Below are 15,610 nucleotides of genomic sequence, written 5' to 3' on the forward strand. Positions count from 1 at the left end.
CTGTATTAATAAAGACAAACACTAGATTTCTTTGTTCTGCTCGGCTTGCTTTTCTATTGCCGTGTAATTTTGTCTCAATATTACTTTAATGTTGCTATTCCAAAGTCTTTATATTTACTTTTGTTGATGACTTCAATACTATCTCTATTCGTTCGTGTTATTTCTTTGCAGATGAATCCCCCATCCGGGCATCAATTTAATATCTACAAAGAAATGGTAAAACATACATTTGAACATGCACTCATGTAAATTATGAACAAATAATTAAATCAGTCATGACAAGCATTGTATGTCCTACTAGTTAATACAGTGTACAGTACTTAAATGATAACTAGATGACATGCTTGAGGGCTGTGCAAGGTGTGTTCCGACGCAGCTATGCTTCCATCTAGTGGTCATTTTGTATCATTACATTGACTGACTCCAGTCACCTGCATGCCCAGAAGTAGACGGTGAACAGTAACACAACCAGCAGACTGCAGCCAAGGAACATTCAGGATCACATGTAGCGCTTTCAGGCAGATTTCTGCTGAGAACTGGGCCTTGTCTGTCCACCACAGCGAAGAGTTGGGGGGAAACTGGTTATTTTAATAATCAGATACTTCAGCCACACCAGCATGACATTCATTTTTCAACGATAAGGAATAAAATTGTAACCAAAACCAGTAGTTTAAGCCATTCAAAAAAAATATCTGAAAGTATAGAAATTGATAATGATTTAAATCCAAGGATAAACATGAATAATAAATCCAATGCTCGTTTTCTGAGGTTGCACTGTATTTATTTACAAGAAAATGTATCTTCATCTTTCAACATAAAGTAACGTTAGCACATACCTTTTGATCAGATACCTTTTTTTGTAATTGTACCCCTATTTACTGTGTGCTTAAAAATACAGATTCCTACACATGCTCAATGAGACCCCAATAAATTAAATCTGGACTATTGTCTCGAGAATTCTAAACAATTTTTTTTATATATATTGGAGTTGCAACTTAAAATAAGCTCTTTTATGAGTTTTTTGTGCAGGTACTAACAATGATAAGCCACCCTGATTTTAAGGGAGAATTATTACACATTGCATCTGCAGTCCAGGACAGTCTAAATAATATCTCAAAAACTTCTTAGTGCTCACTCCTCTCTTGTATATCATACTGTCATTGATGCTGTCACAATTTTTAAATTGACTGTCTGAGACCACTTCAATAACATGATTCAAGCTTCATTCCACATATTCCCCATTAGCCTAGTTCACTACTTAAAAAAAAAAAAATTAAAAACCACAATGTGGCTCCACTAAAACAATCATACATGGAGTGTCAGTATTTTTTTTATAAACACAAGAATAAAGTGATCAATTACCAACAAAAAAGGAGACATTTATGACCTGATTACATGTGTTCATTGTCTTCATAATCATCAGAGATGCTTATTCACACATAACATTTACATTCAATCTCTAACTTACAAAGAGGTGAGAGAAATCAAAACTGTCAGTATCAAAGTTGAGTCAGAAAGGATGTCATTACAGCGCAAGGCAGGAAACATGGAGATCAGCAGGCAGCTAAAGGTCAAGCTAAGCAATCTGACAGGGATTGTTCAGGGGATAAGAAATGATGAGGCGGCGTTTTAAAAAGAAAGTAAGAAAGGATGGTAAATAACATGTAGTTAGTTTAGATTCCAGCCATAGACAAAAATAGGCAGAAAACACTGTTAACCCTGCCGTAATAATTGGACCACATGGGGGTAGCAGAAACAAGCTAATGGTAGATAACTAACGTCTCAGCAATCTGTGGCCCATTTCCATTAATTTGCTGCTGTTGGAATCCAATATTCACTCCATTCAACATTCTGGTGTTTGCCAACTCCATGGTAAAAAAAAATAAAAATCACGAGCTATGTAAACTGAACAGAGATAATTATTCCCACAGAGACCAACAGGACTCACTGGAGATGAAGTGTTACAAATTGTTCACCATAGCAGGGTTCACTACTATGGAAATGGCACCATGTCACCGATCACCCCCCCCCCAGTAAAGGTCTTAGTATGTTGTTAATTAGTGATTCTGAGGTCATGCCTATAAATTTCAGGTCCTGTCTGATCTTCAGCTGATCTCGTGATCCTGTGTCGCTCACCAGACTCTGTGTCATTCAGCGGCTCTCTGGCCTCCTGTCAACAGAGGCTGATGGAACAGACCAGAAACAAAACTTTAAAGTACATCACAGAGCATTCCAGCTACTATTCCTTTCCAAAGCATTTTCATTTCAATGTTTAAAAAATCTGTTGTCACATTTTTTAGGGAACAAAAAAAAATTTTTTTTTTCCGTGAGCCATCATCCTGAGGAGAACAGGGCTACATCCAAATAGTTACTTTCTTCACATGAACACTAAAATCCAAAGAGGTTTTAAAAGTCACAATGGAAGCAAAGCTGCTGCACTTACTGGATGCCAACCCAGCTAACAAGGCCTGAGGGAGTTGCTTAATATTGACAAGTAGACTCAGCCTTTTACGGAACTTCCAGAATAAATTTTGTAAGGCAGATGCAGTTATACATCTAAAACCCATATGCATGAAACATTGAATATGAGGTGATTCAAGGAACGTTTCTTTTTCTTACAACAACATAAAATAATGCAAATGTTTCTGGGCGTTTTTGTTTTTTTTTTGCTTTTCAAACTGAGTGATGATGTGTTTTGCTTAAAGAGCCCGAGGACGATTGAATCTATGGAACTAAAAAAAAAAAAAAAACAGTTTCTGACTGTGAATTTACAACAAGAACGGCTAACTTCTCCCCCCAGGTGTGCTTCTCAGCACATCTGGGTGGCAAAAATCCAGAATTGTTTTTTCCTGATTCTTTGTACAGCGCAGGGTAAACACACACACACACACACACTGATCTGAACCACATACTGACAGTTCAAAAGCAGCCACCACAGATCTCAGAACCAGTGCATGTTTTTCACAAGAACAAAATGTTGTCGATGCTGATAAACAAATCCTTACGTTTCACAGTATCATAACTCCAGATAAGTTGCTGGTAACAAACATGGAGGCTTGATGAGGTAAAGCAGTCCCGCTCATTTCATTCCTGTATACAGTCCCAATGCTCATCAGTTCAAGAAGCCACCATGGAGCGTCTATGATCTAAGAACACAACACTACATGGATGAAATAGAAACCAAAAAGGCCTTATAAATTAAAACACAACTTCACGTGTAAAATAATTAGAATGTACACACACCTCATGGTGTTATAAGATAATTATTTTCCACTTCAGGAAGATGAGAAATAAAAGCTCTGAGCAAACTATTTCTCACATCTATCGAACGTACAGATTCCCATTTGACTGAATGGACATCACCGTCCATTTACCCCTATTGACTTTGTTCAAACAAGTTTGAGAAGATTTTCAAACTAATATCAGAGCCCAGATTGGCTTTTTTTTCTTTGTAATTCATCACAAAAATCTGTAACTCAACTAACATCAGTGATTGAAGGATCGAAGGGGGGCTAAGATGAGGTTAAAAATAAAGATTATACTGTGGATACACAAACAAAGGCAAACTCTGACATCCTCAAAAATAGTCTCAAAACTTACAGGTCACGTTAGTGCCATTAAAAATTGAAATCTACTGTTAAAGCATGATTTGCAAAACCCAGTGGGTGTGGAATACTGCTCTGGACATGATTTAGTGGTTTTTCCATCAGAGGGTATCCAGCTAAGATGCAGCTATTGTCTAATTTCTGTCATGACAAACAGAGGGAGCCTCTAAAACCTAAAAGTAAAGTGCTAAGAGACGAACAGATGAAACTGATGTGTGAAAACAATTCAAATCAATGCAGTCGATGTGTGTAAACTTCTCTGCTTGAACAGGGTAAACGACAGAGTAAAAAAGAGGAAGCCAGGAGGAAGAGGAGGAGGACGTGTCAGCTGGCATCAAAAGCCCCCCCCCCCAGCTTTAAATCTACACAAAGAATAAAAAAATCTAGGTTTAAAAATAATACTAGCAACCCCCTCTCCTCCTCCTTCATTTCTTTTGCTTTTTGTCTCCTTTTTCTTTTCGCTCCTTGAGTTCTCCTCTTCCTCCTCCCTCACGCCTCAGTTGTTTTGAGGACTGAATCATCTCCCAGGATCTTGCAGAGCTCGTTGAGGCGATGCTGCATCTCAGGAATGCCGGCCAGCTGGGACTCCAGCCGCTGCTTCTCCTCGGTGAGGGAGAGGCGGGTCGCCGTGTCCAGCTGCTCGAAACGCCAGCCCCCCTCCCCGTCGAACTGCAGCAGGTGGGTGTGGTACTTCCTGGAAGAAGGGAGTCACATTCATTTGGGATAAAAAAGTAAGAAAACTATTTTCAAAAACACAAGAAGTATTTCAGCATCTCACCACAAGGAGGGTCTGTGAGTGATGGAGAGCAGAGAGATGCTGGCGTCCTTAGCAGCCTGGAAAATCTTTCCCTCCACGTCGATGCTCACAGCACTGGTGCACTCATCCAGCAGAGCGTATTTAGGCCTGAAGAAGTCATGAGATAAATGTTTTCATATCTAACCACCGGGTCACAAATGAGATTAGGTGTTTAGGAAAATCCCTTATATGGAACCTGGAGAACGCATGGCTAAAAAGGAAACCGAGTCAGAGAGATGAGACACCGTCAGAGCTCTACTGAACCGACATTTATCAGTTTGAGTCGTCTTCTAACAGACACCCAGCAAAATTATCTAGAGCAGCGGTGCTGTTGTGAAAAAGTTAAATAATCAGCTCTTTACTAAGAAATGTTGGCATATCAATACTAAACTTGCTTAGAGATCTTTTTAAATCCCTCTTCCATTAGCGTACTGTTTGTATTTTTGTTCATATCTTTTGTTTGATGAGTAAAGCAGTGTTAATGTTTGTTGTTTTATTGCAATTAAATCAATTTCTTTTACAGAAATAAATAAAAATAAGTTTGGACATTGATATGCAAACATTTCTTAATAAAGAGCTGATTATTTAATAGGGTGTCCTAACTTTTTTCATATGACTGTATCTCTATAAGAGCAGCAAACGAATTGGAGCGTGTTTTCTAAGGCTCCTGTGTCACATGTCGGTGTAACAACGCTGCTCCTTCTTACTTGTGGTAGAACATACGCGCCATGCCCATCCTCTGCTTCTCGCCTCCCGACAGCACGTCCTTCCAGTCCAGCTCAGCATCCCAGCCTGAAGGCAGAAGAACAAACACACCCAGATCAACACTCAGCAAGACAGAAAAGAGGCGCATGCAGACAGACAGACAGACTGACAGTTTTCCGGGTGACATTTTCCTTTGTCGTTATGGATCCCTGAGTGAATGAACGTGACCTTAGTGGTGCGAACGACAACTTTCTCAACATTCTCACACAGAGCAGTCGATCATGAATTACAGCCCTGAGCTTCCTGCAGCAGTTGATTCCCAACAATAGGCCTGTTTATTTGGCAGTGGTAAGAGGGCGGCTGCCAACAAACCACCGATCCAAGTTTAGGCAATAATACTAGTCATAATCGAGTGCACAGGATCAAATGTTTGGCTAACTGACACTCTAAACCAGCCAAACTGTCAGCTGGAATTTGGGAGTGCAAATTTTGCAGATATTTAAATCATTTGAAAATTATCAAATTATTTTGTTTATCTAATCATTTGTTTGGGGCGGCACGGTGGCGCAGTGGTTAGCGCTGCTGCCTCACAACACGGCGGACCCGGGTTCGAGTCCCGCTCTGTGCGGAGTTCGCATGCTCTCCCCGTGTCTGCGTGGGCTCTCTCCGGGTTCTCCGGCTTCCTCCCACCTCCAAAAGCATGCGCTTCAGGTTGATTGGCCAGTCCCAAATTGACCATAGGAGTGTGTGTGTGTGTGAATGGTTGTTTGTTTGTTTCTATGTGGCTCCGCGGTACACTGGCGTCGTGCCCGGAGTGTCCCCCGCCTCACGCCCTGAGACTGCCAGGATAGGCACTGGCTACCCCGCGACCTGCGTTAGCGGATTCAGCGGGTTGGAAAATGAATGAATGAATGAATAATCATTTGTTTGACTAAAAATTGTTACTGCTTTTCTCTGATGGTTGCTTTGTCTTATTCTAGGTTAGGGTTATTTTGTTAGTTGATTAATTGGTCATTTATATTCAACTAATAATTATGTTTTCCAGTTGTTTTTTAAAACTGATGGTTATTTATACACATTTTATATGTATTTACTTATTTTTGGTCCAGGAAATTGTTGTTTTTGCTCAATCATTCTCTCAGTTTTCAAAATCAGAATCAGGTTTAACATCAAAGTCCATTGAATATCCTCATCTCATCATCCTGGAAGGATGTAGATGGATTGGTGGTCCAGGTCTTTGACTGATGGGCTTATTTTGTGCAAGTGTCTGGTGATTTTATCCAATTTAATAATATTGATGTCATAGTTTATGATTAAGTTATTTTTGGGTCCTCTTCTCACTTTAACACACCCGTAACTTGTTCTTACTACTGTCTTACCTCCTTCTCTGGTGACAATGTGTTTGAGGTTGACTATATCCAATATGGCATCCAGGTCCTTGTCACTGAGGTCTCTGGCAGACATATCCTCCGCAGAGTCGGGGTAGATCACCTGGTCCCGCAGCGAACCCATAGACATGTATGGCCTGGAGAAAACACACAGACATAGAAACACACAGACACACACCCGTTTACCCACTTTATTGACCCTATGTTTCATGAAGTGCCCTGGATCATTAACAAAGAGGTTTTGTTTGTACAAACACAAACATCTTAAACACACTTCAGTCTTGAATGAGAAAGATATCCATTGTGTTTGTGCTGCTTCTTCATAATGTGTGGGTTTGTGTTACTGCTGCCAGCTGGATGTCTCATCGTCAGTATAAAATATTCACCACTCTGCAGGAGGTAGCTGAGTCTGAGGCTTTTGGGTACGATTACACTTGACAGTACGTCAAATCATCCATGTGTCTTCAACAGATGTCAAACTCTCACCACCACATCCTGGTATTTGCAGCTGGGATTATTTTCATCATCAGTGGATCCACGAATTTATGCATTTATCAACCAGCACTCATTCTCCTGTCCAAAATCCAATTCTATTTATTGACGTGATCGTGTGAGATGTGTTGAAGATTTGACTAATGAAATACCTTGTTTAGCATGTCACATTTTAATGATTAATATGAATTTCTACAAAAAGAAAAAAAAAAGATGGCATTTGAAACGCACATGAAGGGTGACACTTGTATGGCAAAAGACTTCATGAAACAGAGGAAAATGTTTCTGAATAAGAATCAAACACTTAAGGAGGGTTCTGTTCTGATCTGTCTGCAGGTCCGTGAAATGTAAACATCATTTTATTCCAAAAAAATCCACATTAATACTTAAATATTATAATTCCAGTGACCTTTGAACACCTGGAACAACTAATGGAGTGTGTTTGGATGACACACGTCTCAAAAATGCTCAACTTACTGGGAGATTTTTGTAATCATTTCAAACCTCGTCTGGGTGGTAAATATTTCACCACAGCCAGAGCTCTGGTTTCCCATTGGCTGCCACACACACACACACACACACACACACACACACACACACACACACACACACACACACACACACACACACACACACACACACACACACACACACACACACACACACACACACACACACACACACACACACACACACACACACACACACACACACACACACACACACACACACACACACACACACACACACACACACACACACACACACACACACACACACACACACACACACACACACACACACACACACACACACACACACACACACACACACACACACACACACACACACACACACACACACACACACACACACACACACACACACACACACACACACACACACACACACACACACACACACACACACACACACACACACACACACACACACACACACACACACACACACACACACACACACACACACACACACACACACACACACACACACACACACACACACACACACACACACACACACACACACACACACACACACACACACACACACACACACACACACACACACACACACACACACACACACACACACACACACACACACACACACACACACACACACACACACACACACACACACACACACACACACACACACACACACACACACACACACACACACACACACACACACACACACACACACACACACACACACACACACACACACACACACACACACACACACACACACACACACACACACACACACACACACACACACACACACACACACACACACACACACACACACACACACACACACACACACACACACACACACACACACACACACACACACACACACACACACACACACACACACACACACACACACACACACACACACACACACACACACACACACACACACACACACACACACACACACACACACACACACACACACACACACACACACACACACACACACACACACACACACACACACACACACACACACACACACACACACACACACACACACACACACACACACACACACACACACACACACACACACACACACACACACACACACACACACAGTTCCAGTTACAATGACTTAGGTGGATTACCCTACTTGTGGGGTTCACCTGCATAATGATCACAATGTTTTAGAACAAGTGTGTTAGTGTGTATCGGCGTGTTTGTGTGTGTGTGTGTGTACCTCTGAGGGATGTAGAACATATGCTGAGGAGAGGGTTTGTGCAGACGGCCCCCGTAGACCGGCCACAGGCCGCTGAGGATCCTGAACAGAGAGCTTTTCCCACATCCGTTAGGCCCTGTGATCAATAAATGCATGTTCTCCTCCACCTGCAACACAGACAATGTAACCAACCCCTTTAGCTTCAGTACAGATGAAATGCTATTTATAATGTCATTCAAGTCCTGGAGGGGTTAGAAGACATCGAGATTATCAATTAGAAAACATCAAGATTGTCAAACAACTTCCACCTCTCACTGCCAGGTGAATCGCTCTAACTTTGTGTTTCTAAATATGGTGGTTTTCACTGGCAGTGATGTGTTTTATATCACACGTTGATCAGTTTGGCAAAGCTGAAGGGCAACCATGGTAATGGAGTAGAATGCAGCAACTAGGACGTTCATACATGATGCAATGCAAACTGATTCTTCCTAACAGTTACCAGCGCAACGTCAGCGGAGTAAAACAGAGATTAAAGGAAAAACCAGATCACAAACCAATATCCAAAAAGCACAGAGCCGTCTCACCTTAAAGTTCAGACAGGACACAACCACATCCCCGTTCGGAGTAATAATTGGGACATTTTCGCACACGATACCATTTTCCACATCTATCACCTCACCTGAAAGAGAAAAAGGATCAGCAAAGTAAGGCAGTGTATGGGAGCAAATCTGAGGATTAGGTGTGAGGCATCAGTGTGAGGGGTTGCACACAAGGATTTTTTAAAATTGACTGTGACCTTTGACCTTGATATTGATAGTGCCATGTTGGCGATCAAGGAATTTATTATGCTCGGCAAGGTTCAGCCAGATTTTGTTGAATTTAGACAAAAAAGATCAAGTCAGTGTGGCTGTCCTTAAAAATAACTTATCCTTCAACAAAGTGCTGCTGCTTGCTTTTCATTAAGGGTGAAGACTATGAGACAACTCAGGAAAAACGTGACCCAGATGTGACACTGAATTGGGACCAAACAACTACAGCACCAAGTGTGTTCCAGAGAATGGAAGAAGAAATATGAATATCCAGAGGTAGGTTCGTACAGACAGACGGACGGACCTTTTAGAGGTTTGTACAGACAAACAGACCCACCCTTTATCTCCAGCGGTCCGTCGATGTGCATCTCAGGCTTGCTCTTCTTCTCCGCTGCTGCACTCGATAGGGAGGAGCGCTTGTAGACGCCCCTCTGGACGTCCTCAAACACCACAAACATGTTGTGGACCCGTGCGGTGTACCCCGCCAGCTCTGTGACCTATTCCACCAAACACACACAGGGGTCAAAGGTCAAAACTGGGTAAAGACGAAGTAGAGACACACCCAGCCTGAAGGACGGCCTGAAAGCACGACGGCTCGATCACAGCTACCACCATCATGGGGGAGGAGGAATACTCACCAGATTAACAACAACATATTGTGTGGAGTGTGTGGAAACTAGTTTCAGACTAAACACTGCAGTGGTTAGTCATGAATAAATGTAATTGTAAACTGGTGTGGTGGGTGTAATTTTAGATTAAATTTAGAGGATGAATCATCAGATTATGATGAACAACTAAAGTAAAGCATTGAGGGATTCAGGAAACATCACTTTATAAGCAGCTGGAGAATCTTGTGCAGTAAAATGTAGAGCCTCAAGGACAGATGAGGATAAAATAAGCCTGTCGCTTTGGCTTCAGCGATGCACCCTGCAGGGAGACCATGCAGACTATTAACACAGCTTGATTAGATTAAACACCAGTTCAGGGAATTCATGGACATCATGTGAAGATTCAAAGAAATGCAACATGCTCACAGACGGAGATGCTCAAATGAACTGAGGTATTTCAACAGCAGACGACTGGAAAAGTTTGTGTTGAAAGAGCTTCAGCATTTTATTCTGGGAGGATCAGTCATTTTAATGTATGAACCCTCAGTAGATCAAATCTATCAATGGGGAACCTCCCATTGATAGATTTTGTGAGACAAAACTGATAACGCACCTTCATCATCACCATTTTCAACACATTTTTCTGTGTTTCACTTGGATAGTGTCCGAAGTAAAAATAAAGTGGTAAAAATTTGTCTACCATGAAATACAATTTCAAACTTTGAATGAAACTTTTCTTCACAATTCACAATTTTTAGAAAAGTTCTCTGTAAAAAGTTAGAACACTGAGAATGATGAGAGTCAAAGTACATTTTGACACTTTTCTAACTTTTATTTTAAAAAACAATTTCTAGAAAGTTTGATGAAGACATTGTCTCAGAAATCCAGATGTGAAAATGGTGTAAGGAAAGAGAGAGAGACGAAGAGAGCGAGAGAGAGAAAGAGAGATAGACATCAACAGATGGAGGATTATTCACAGGGAGAATAAGCCCAGAGAGGAGGAGGTCTGGACAGCTGAACTCCCTGCTGGTTGACCTGCAGTGACACTGAAGTGACAACAGATTTAATGTTGAAGCCATGATGCCTATAAAAGTTGTTTTTTAGCTGCCCTTAACTTAATGATTCAATCTAATGTGTTCTGACTCCTAACAGAGGGCAAACTTCACCCAGCTGTCATCGTAAAAGCTGTTGAATGAACGATCTGCGTTAAATCCTGGTCTCATGCTGAATATTGATCCATGTTTCTGAAGCACCGAATTTTTATGTAAATACTGTTTTTTTTTTTCCAAAGCTACAGACCCCCCCCCCCAAAAAAAAAAAATCACACACACAAAACTAACAGGAAGTGCTAGATCACTGATGGAGACAGAACAAGACGCTGATGAATAAAAGGAAAAAACAGATGAGTAACAAACTGACACAAGCTGGGACTTGTCACAGTTCCACCTGACCAGCAGCATGCACACACACACGCACACACACACACACTATATACTTACTCCTATAATAAATAGGTACAGTATTGTAGGTGTGATCAGGGAATACTGAGGAATGTTCTGTGTGGCTGCTGGACCTCTAGGCCTTGCATGCAGCAACACGCAATAACAACACTGCTGACATGATGTGACTCAGTCATTTCCCTCAATGTTTCATTGGTGCTGGTTCAAGTGTTAGAAAACTTTACAGCAGTTTCAGTTTTTGTGTAACTGTATTACGGGGCTTGTTAGCATCTGACCCCGGACGTCTCCCTTATGTTCATTTAATTCAAGCGTTGTCATTTGAAATTTTATAGGAAGATTCCCACAAAAAGATGACCGAACCAGCAGCTCACGCTTATTTAATAGTTGTAATTCCAACTGTACAGAAAACGGTTTCACCACAAATGCGCTGCAGCCAAATCTTCTTACGGTCCTCAAAAAGCAGTCAGAGAGAGAGAGAGGGAGAAAGAGGGTGTAAAATGGGTCTCGATTATTTTCAGGGGATTAAACTGTGATGAGGGATCTGGGATTTGGCCCTCGGTGAACAGGGTCTTACATTCACCGACTTCTTTCTTAAAAACTCAGGCAAAGAGCGCTTCATGTGGAGGAGAACAGACGTCAATCAGTGAGTCGATGCTTCCCTCCCACCTACCTGCTGGAGCACTTTTCCAATCAAACCTAAGCCAATAAAATTTTCACCAACACTTGCGAATATCTAAAACTGCAGCCTGCATGAACCAGTTTGGAATAACACACACTAATATGGATGATGCATTTCTTTATAGACAGTTTGTGTGACGCAGAAGTGCTCTGTCAAAACATAACATTTATGAGAGGATTCTACTTAAAAAGTGACGAGGCAACCGTGGTTACAACCCCCTCACCTCTTTGTAGGAACACATGATCCTCTCAATGGCGTCGGCTCCTGAGGCCAAGAGGTTCCTGGCGGTGGTGAACGCCTCCGTCCTCTCGCTCACCATCACCTGTGTGTGCCCGTCCGCCGTTTCTGGAGTGTGAAAATGCAACGAACGTGAGAGGCAGCAAACTGACTGAAGAAATGTTTGCATTGAATACACATCACGCTGTGGAGACAAACTCACTTACAACTTGTGAGCATCACAATGGAATGGAAATAAGCTTTTAACCTATTTGCACAGACATTGAAAAATTAGCGTAGTAGTAACGCAGAGAAGAAAACAGTGGGTTGATTTTGTTAAAATGTTTGTCTGGGAAGCAGCAATTCCTTCACACATGGTAATTAGTCACCATGAGAAGAAGGAGCAGTAGTCCTTTAGAGATGTTAATGACCCTCATGTGCATATGTTTAAGAAGGAGAATGGTAATGAGGTTGATGTGACAACATGTCCAAACAGAACTAGTGCCATCAGAATTTGGAGGATCTGTAGAGGAAACAATTTGTGGCCTCCTTCCTTACCGTTGTCAGCAAAACCAGTAGCTGTGATGATGGGCACCGCCACCATGACCAGCCCACAGCTGCTCCACACATACTTCATGAGGAACTGCTCGATCATGATGTACCAGAGGCGTTTGGAGAGGATCAGGTTCATCTGATCCGCCAGAGCCCGGTAACACTTTTGCAGCTGACGCATCTCCACCTGGAAGGAATGGACCAGAGAGAGAAGATGTGACCTCTGATTATTCCAAAGAAGGAATATAAAATGATGTTGTTTTTTAATTGAACACCATATACAGTGTTTTCTGCAATATAAGGCGCACTGGGCTATAGGGCGCACCTTATAATGAACGGCCTATTCTAAAACTTTTTTCATATATATATAAGGCACACTGATTATAAGGTGTAGCTGATTATAAGGCACACCTTCAATGAATGGCCTATTTTAAAAATATTTTCATATATAAGGCGCACTGGATTATAAGGCACACTGTCAGTTTTTGAGAAAATTAAAGGCTTTTAGGTGCGTCTTATAGTGCGGAAAATACTGTAATCACCTGTACTATTGTTCTTACTGTGTGAGACATAATAAAGAGCTTTATTGCCCCTCTCTACATACCTTATGCCCCCGGTAGAAGGCTATCTCTTCAGCGTTTGCAATGATCCTGGAGTGCACATAGCGCAGGTAGCCCTTCCTGTGCGCCTCCTCAGCCACCAGCTTCCCAAATTTGGGGGAACACGCACGGAGGACCTTAGCCGTGGCGAAGACCACCAGCCCGGCCAGCATGGTGGGTCCGGAGGCGTTTGCTCCCCTGGACCTGGCGGTGTGGATGAGGGTGTAGGCAGTGAGCATCACGTCCAGGATGGGTTTGGTGAGGTTGGAGTACAAGTGGGCCACAGACTGGGAAAACATCATGACGTCCTCCGTGAGGGACTGGTCGGGGTTGGTGAGCCTCCCGTCCATGTTGCTGACTTTGTAGTAGGTCTGATCGGTGAAGTAGGTCCGGTAGGCATGGTTCACCAGCCGGGTGCGGAAGGCCAGAGCCAGCTTGCACTCCAGATACCTGATGGCGCTGTTGACGAACGTGGCCGGGATGGCAATGAGGAGCCATTTGATCAACTGGATGATGAAGCGCTTGGGTTTTTTCTCCACGATCGTTTTAACGATCTTACCATCCAAGCCGGCGACGTAAATAGACAAAAACGTCCGCGACACCAGCGCCACGGAGTGCAGGCAGAGCAAACACAGCTCCCTGGACACCAGCTTGGGAAACAGGATTCTACCAAGTTCCAGGATCTGCTTGAAAAACTCCGCGTTAACCCCCGGAGATGCCTTCTTGAAATCCACACATTCTATTTGTGTTTTTATCAAACAAGTGGAACCATTTGTAGGCTTTGCATCCCGTCGATTATTCCTGGGATGTTCTTTCTTGCCGAGATGCTTACAGATGATGGGGTACAGCGTTTTCACACTGTAAGCTGCAACTGCAAGAAATACGGCTTGCTTCGCCGCAGCCGTGCGGTCCCATTTCACTTTGGACGCCGCATCGAGGATGTTGGACATTTTTCAGTGGTTAGTCGTCTCTACTGGTAATAATTACAACACCCATCCCCCAAACCACACTCACCGCGTCGACAGAAAAGAGAGGAAGACTTCTGATGGTTGTATTGATGTGACGCCAGACCTATATGTACCGCTACATCCTTCTCTTTTCTGTATCAGAGTCAAGCACGCGTAGATAACATCGAGTTAGCTTCCTGTTACAGTTGTCGAATTCACACCGCACTAAAACCGGATGTACAGATCGATTCGGGGTATGCTTTTATTTTGTTAACGATCGTTCCTAACGTCCTGGCTTTAGCGCGCGTATTTCCGCTTTCCGTAGTTGTGACGACACTTATCTCCGCCCTACGCATCGCAACGGCTTTTCCATTGGTCGCACCCCCACCGAAAGCTGATTGGTTACGCGAAATTTATCTTACTGTAAATTATGGCATCATTTAAATTTCTGTTTCGTCCAAAATATGTTACATATCTTAATGTTAAATATCTAGAACAAATTTCAGCCTTTTTAAAAATTTATAAAACTATATTTCTATATATGGTAACTTTTCTAAGTGGCGCGTGAGGATAATAAATATCCCCCGCGCGCGTTCAAACATTAAACGACAATTTTATTTATTGCGATAAAGTTATCGATAACTATGTAGTGATTATTGTTGTTTTCACATCATTTTGACACAAATCTAAACCTCTATCCTGCCGCCGCTGAAAATGAATTGGGTGGGGGGTTCAAGGTAAGAGAATAGACGATGTTTTGTCTAATTACTGACGTGCTAATGCTGGCGTTAGCATAAACGTAACAACTCTTCACAGGAACAGGTTTGTGCTGAAGAACGATGCCAAAAGGCAGAGGGTGAGGCAGTTCAGAGAACCAACTCCACTTTACAAGACAAATATTACCTATAGTCGTCTTTACATATATCGAGTTAAATTTACTGGTGTTCCATCTTTTCCCCTAGGAATTCTTTGACAAGAAAAAAATGCAACAAAGATTTAAAAAATTCGGAATTGCTCCCA

At 42.3% G+C, this 15,610-nt stretch overlaps 1 protein-coding gene across 2 annotated transcripts; it reads right to left on the reverse strand.

Annotated features, from left to right (window-relative positions):
- Window positions 1-776: 776 nt before the first annotated feature.
- LOC137589424 (ATP-binding cassette sub-family D member 2-like) lies at window positions 777-14,843 on the reverse strand. 2 transcript variants are annotated; one of them, XR_011034174.1, is made up of 11 exons: window positions 13,649-14,843; window positions 13,051-13,231; window positions 12,500-12,621; window positions 9,867-10,026; window positions 9,305-9,399; window positions 8,742-8,887; window positions 6,486-6,631; window positions 5,109-5,193; window positions 4,384-4,509; window positions 3,006-4,299; window positions 777-2,183 (listed from the first exon to the last, which is right to left on the reverse strand). XR_011034174.1 is itself a non-coding variant. In XM_068307193.1 (10 exons), exons 1-10 carry the CDS (start codon window positions 14,591-14,593, stop codon window positions 4,095-4,097), a joined length of 2,211 nt encoding a protein of 736 aa, XP_068163294.1. In that variant the 5' UTR covers window positions 14,594-14,843; the 3' UTR covers window positions 777-4,094. The 2 variants fall into 2 exon arrangements, 1 of the variants encoding a protein (XP_068163294.1); XM_068307193.1 differs by having other exon boundaries at window positions 777-4,299.
- Window positions 14,844-15,610: the final 767 nt, after the last annotated feature.

This window comes from Antennarius striatus, chromosome 22, assembly GCF_040054535.1.
Source record: "Antennarius striatus isolate MH-2024 chromosome 22, ASM4005453v1, whole genome shotgun sequence".
NCBI lineage: Eukaryota > Metazoa > Chordata > Actinopteri > Lophiiformes > Antennariidae > Antennarius > Antennarius striatus.